At 37.2% G+C, this 6,000-nt stretch overlaps 1 protein-coding gene across 1 annotated transcript in view; it reads right to left on the bottom strand.

Annotated features, from left to right (window-relative positions):
* Positions 1–445: 445 nt before the first annotated feature.
* The window catches only part of LOC148155992 (astrotactin-2-like), a 38,053-nt gene continuing 32,498 nt past the window's right edge, over positions 446–6,000 (bottom strand). The window contains exons 4-5 of the mRNA XM_088011343.1: positions 2,760–2,926; positions 446–638 (exon numbers count right to left, since the gene is read on the bottom strand). Of these exons, the coding sequence (XP_087867469.1) occupies positions 446–638; positions 2,760–2,926 (360 nt within the window). The remainder of the gene's footprint in view (positions 639–2,759; positions 2,927–6,000) is intronic.

Raw genomic sequence — 6,000 nt, 5'->3', positions numbered from 1 at the left:
GCATAGATAGACCCTCATCATCTTTCTGTATTATGCTTTTCATTACAGACAGCATGCGACTTATCACAGTGAGCCAGATCTTCAGGAGGCTGCCGGTTGAAGGAGAACTGCCAAAGGATAAGTCTCAATCCTTACTCAGCCATCACTCTCTCTCATACACTTCTCACTCTCCATGCCCCAAAATACAAAGACGATGCACACACATCTGTGCAAGCAGAAAGGCAGTAAAACGAGCAACCCAGACAGCTGGCTTTTAGAGCTTCTTCCAGGAGGTCAGTATTAAGAGAAAACTTCTCTTTAGATATATTTTTAAGAATCTGAAAATTTGCTACTATGTCAGCATTAGGTATTTTTGAAATTACATTTTGTGACTTCTCAGTATAGTCTGAAAAGCGTATCAAGAAAGCAACATCTTGTGTTAGTGTCGTGTGTATTTGGACATAAATTACCGGAAGGTCATTTGGAATATCTGCCCCAAGTTGACTTGCTGCGTTTTGTTGTTGTATCCATGCAGCATCTCACCAAACAGAGTGTCATTGAAGTGGACATCTTGCCTCAGGCATTTTTGTCCCTCACAGTTCTCTGACTGCAGGAGGCAGGAGCGCCCGTCTCCTGCCAACTTGTACTCCTGCACGCACCTGCGGACGAGGAACAAGCTGTCAGCGTAATGCAAGGTATGTGAACGTACACACACACACACACACACACACACACACAAAGGTGAAAGGTCTTGTTCAAAGAAAAAAGAAGAACATATAAAAGTTTCAGGTGATATAAATAAAGGACAGTCAGGGACTTGCTCAAACTGGCTGTATCTATATCTATATATCTGCATATGTCTATATGTAAAGAACTGTTTTGCACCCAAACTGCAATGTCCTGGCTCATGTATGCAGTGCTGTAAAAAATACTAAATTGTACCAAGTAGTTTTGTGAAGTTTTCTGGTGCAATTACCTTAGTACACTCAAAATAAGATAAAACTAACTTACTATCAGTTTTTCAGCAAGCGGGTTTTATGATGTAAAGCACATTAAACTGCTTTGTTACTGAAATATTTTCTGAAAATAAACTTAAGTCAAAAATTCCTTAATATTGATCAAAAAGTACTAGGTACACTGGCAAATTGTTTCACTTATAACAAGACATTCCTCCCATGTGGAGTTAATGCATAGTTTATCAATTGCATATGTATTAAAAAAATTTAACATAAAAACAGAAAAATTTAAATTTGATTTGAAGGTGAAAGGACGTCACACTAACAAAGGACTAAGTTACATTTTATATGTCACAGTGGACAGTGGACAGTGTTTGCAGATGGTTTTAATTTCTAAATGGGTATTAGACTGATGAACATTTTTAATTAAAACTTTGCCATTAAAAACCTTATTAACAAGGAAAGCAAAGTTCCCTGCCAGCAGACGCCATTCAGACAGAGCCATGGAAAAAAGTGACATGTTTCCTTGTTGCTTTGATAAGCTTTTGGAAGTAAAACAACAGCAAGAAAGTGCTAATCAAATGTGCTTGATTAGCTGATTATTAGCAGATGAGGCCACCTATGAAAAAGCTAAAGATTTGGCAGCTTGCTGGTTTATTACATTGCATGCAAAGGGAAATATATCACCACAATTCTGCTACGGTAATGCATTTGAAATTTATGTTCAGAACAGATCATAATGCACTGCCAAAAAATACACTATAAAAACATATAAAGTAAAAGAGCATATGATAGAGACATTTTTCTAATGTAGCAGTGTGTTAGTGTTAGATCTTATCAATACTACAGGGGAGATGCTGCACGCACCTTAAAGTTTGCTTTGTAATCCATTATTGAGGACACATGTGTTAATACAACACCAAACTGGAAAAAAAATGTTAGCAGTGAATTTAGATGAGCTATTTTTGCTGCTCTCCAGTCTGAGGAATGTTACAATGACATTTCTAACCAAACTGAAGTCTCTCAATCTAAAGTGAGACATTTCTTTTTTCTTTTTTTTTTTTGCACAAGTGGTAAACCGGTTAGACAGCTGCAGGGACTATACTCCCTTGGAATACCCAATAATCTTCCAAGAAAATTCCCCAAAGGTCAGAGACTGAAATACTCACAGACTTTAAAATACAAATATAAAAAGGCAAGCATGACTTTTTTTTAGGAAGACTTTTCTAAAAAAATAAAAAAAATAAATAAAAAAATGTTCTCTTTAAAAATACTGTGTCAGTACAACCTTGGTTTTTAAAGTTGCACCATGATGAACCACAGCACTTCTGCAATGACATTCATCTGACAGATGAGACCAAAGTAGAAATGTCTGACCATAATGTACACAGCCATGTGACCCCAGTCATTAAGCAGTGCAGTGGCGACGATTTGGGGTAGATTTTCAGCCTGCACACTTAGCAGTCAACTGAGTCAACCATGACCTATATACCAATAGATTCTAGGGTTACAGATGAGGCTGGTGTATGACAGCTTAAGCTTGGTTCAGTCTCAGTCAATCATAAAAGTGCTACTGTGGTCCACTGAAAGTTCAAACCTCAGCCTGATTGAAACACTGTGGCAAAACCTTAACCTGCACACCTCAGTGTACGGGAGCAATGTCGTAAAATTTCTTCACAATGATGTCAGAGACTTACAAAGTCAAATGAAGGTAAGTATGGTTTCAGAGATATTGAATTCTGGAGTGTACTAAATAATTCCCACGGCTGTGTTTACGGCATGGGAACAGTTTTTACACATTTTATTTCTTGTAGTCATTCTCACCCGCAAAACATAAGAACATTGTTGGAAGTGGGGTCATCTTCCAGGGGTACAAGCTGCTGAAGGCACAGCTGTTCACAACCTCCGTTGAAGCCATCCGTGCAGTCAACGCCTCTGGAGTAGTCATAGCAACCTGAGCCATCCTTCATTGGTCTCAACCCCTCAGGACACTGCGAGAAAATGGATTAGGAGAAGGAGGAGGGGAGGCAGGAGACACATGGAGGGACAGAGAAGGGAAAAGGATAGATTAGGGACAGGGAAGAGAACAGAGAGGCAAACGAGCTCAGATTGTGCATTTTAATCAGGACGACAGGGAAATGACAAGATGATGATTGATGAGATATCAAACACAAAACAGAAGCCCTTGGACCTTGGATTTAAAAGGAAGAATTCTCAAACACAATGAAGGCTACTCATACGGTGTTGTAATATAGAGGTTTTCATGTGATCACATAGCAAAACGGAGCAAACTGGTGGCTCTTATCATAAACACAGCTCAGCTCAATACTTGCTCGGATAGACACTCCATTGGAACTGAGATCTGTGTGTTGTTGTTTTTTCTGTGCCAGGAGCAAAACGCCAAGTGTTATGTTGTTCCGATAAAGCTGCACACTGACAGGAGGAAAAGCAGCGCAGGAAGCTTTAATGTTTATCAGATGAGGGACGGGTGTGTAGTCTGTCCCTAAACCAAGGAGCAAAGAGGGGGAAATTCTTGATTCTGGAAAACTGGGAAACAGAGAGAAACTGAAAAGTCATATCCTCTGCCTCAACTTTAACAAATAATCACTGTATATTGTCTTGATGTGTCTTTATAAGGGAAAGTTTTACAAGAGTTAAATATTTTTAAACATTGAAATTAAACTGTGTCCATTGAAACTTGAGAGCATTAACAAAATAAGCGATAACTCACTCACATTGCCCAGCAGTGAGCTTCCACTTTCAAATCACATTATGCTGAGTTTAAATACGGAGAATGCAATATAAAAAAATACAAAAAAAAAAAAAAAAAAACTTAATAAAACAATAGATCCAATACTCTAACTTTAGATTGGCTAATTTACAGAACAGCCACTCATTTATGAAGTGGATTTCAATAAATTATGACTCCTCCAGCTTAAAGAACACTAATTTTGCCTGAATACAAGAAGAGAAAATGCATACTTAACTAACAGGGACTCCATTAAAAATGCAATTTTACTCATAATTAATAACTTTAGACTTAATAGACTACTTATAATGATTTGAATTGCCTCATCCATCTCGGAAGTAAACAAAAGATTAGTGCACGCATGAAATGGGTTGGTTCAGCTTATGTGCTAGCAAAACACTTGGGGGAGGCACTAAAGATAAGCATTAAAATGAAAAACCTACACAAAGTGATGTCATTGACAGTTGGAAAATACAGGAATAAGACTAAATGTAAAAAAAATATCAAATTCTTGCAATGTCGCTATGTTCGTAGATCATTTTTGAACTGTTAAACTATAACACTACGGTGACTTGCTTAGATTATTTCTTAAAGTAATTTGACATTAAGGGTATTTGAAATAAAAAAAATAAACAAAAAATTTACATAAAAACTAAAAGGCTGCTTCTGTTTTTAATGTAAATTTTACCCACAGCAAGGTTGAAATTTCACAAGTTAGTAATGTGTCAGACTGTGCATGCGTTGTGTCCCACTGGGTGTGATATGAGACATAAAGCAACAACAAACTCAATTGCAGGTGATACAAAGCTACAGATGCGTATACCATAAAGAGGAGGCAGTATATATATATACACTATTGAAGTGAGTTTCTTTGAATATTTGACAGTGTTGCCTGCTAAAGCTGAATTTCATCAAACTGCTCCCAGTAACATGCAGAAGAGGTTTAAGTTCCTGTCAATCAGGACTTTCTTCAAAGCTGCAGGTGTTGCTGCTCTGTCGTCTTTGCCAATATTAATATAACACATCTGCGGATTTCAAATGAATGATGTTAGGGACACAGTTTGAAGAGCGTTGTTCACCACATTTACTGATGGCCACTGACTCATCTGTAACACCTCAAGTTCTTGCTTCTCCTGCGTGGGCTCTAGCTGTGGGCATGTAATGACTACAGTTAATGTTCTGTGTTGGTTTTGATGTGTTTCTGCGAAACAAAAAGGAAAATGATGCAACCATTTATAAAACTGCTAATGGTAAAACTATTCCATTTCATTATTCTCTGTTTTAATCTTGCCTTGGAAGCTGAACAAATGGTGCGTAGAGTGTGGGGCTTCCACTTTATTATTACTGATTGCTTTATGGCTTTGGGTTCAAATGTTTAGGTCTTTACCAAAGCACCTCGCAGTGTCTTGCAAACATGCTAATACCATTTGAACTACTTTAAATCTTAAAGTATATATGCAAAACAATAAGTGTACAGTGGTGGCGTAAAGCTAACACTTCACAGTATTAATATGAAGACAGTTGTGGCAGCAGCATGAATCACAGAGAGTAAATTATGAGAAGAGGGATGGAGCTACGTACATACAATGCAATTGTTTAAATATGTCTAGAGGATCGAGACTGAGGTGGAGGTCCAATACTCAGCAAGAACTAGTACAAAATGGTTTAGACATAGAGCAAAGCTTATTCGTGGATTAGAAAGGCCTTGTCAAATCCCAGGCCTGATTCCAAATTAACATCTGTTGCAAGTCTTGAACATTGATGCTTTAAGGTACTAGTCTTTATTGAGTTATGTTTCAAAAAAGAATGGGCAAATATTTTCCCAAAACTCAGCTGGAATTACAAAATTGTGGCTTTGCAAAGCATTCACTCCAGGGCACTGAATACTTAAATAGCCCACACTTTTCAGTTTCTTCTTTCTGAAATGCTTTTAAAAACCATATTTATTTTTCCTATAACTTCCGAATTAGATGTTATCTTGTCAATGTCAAATTTATTTAGATAACACGTTGTAAACTGCTTGAACTACACAAAGTGCTTCATAAGGATGCAACCAAGATCACATTAAATATATAACAGTGGTATAGTCAAACACAAAAAATAGTCAAGAACAACATTCTTGTGTATTTTAAATGAAACACAAGGAAGATTGTGGTTGTAGCATATCAAAATATGAAAAAGTCCAAGAGGTGGGTGTGAAGGCTTTTGCAGGGCAATAGGTTTTGGGGATTTTAAAACTAACCAAAGATAACTGAAAAGTCTGAGTTAATCTTATGAGCCTCCAAACATCTAGGTAAAGAAATATATAAGGCTCAG

This window comes from Poecilia mexicana, unplaced genomic scaffold (genome assembly GCF_051168715.1).
Source record: "Poecilia mexicana isolate PSO_F unplaced genomic scaffold, ASM5116871v1 scaffold_12, whole genome shotgun sequence".
NCBI classification, from domain to species: Eukaryota; Metazoa; Chordata; class Actinopteri; order Cyprinodontiformes; family Poeciliidae; genus Poecilia; species Poecilia mexicana.
The sequence above is the reverse complement of the archived record's forward strand: the minus strand, read 5'-3'. Positions and strand labels throughout refer to the sequence as shown.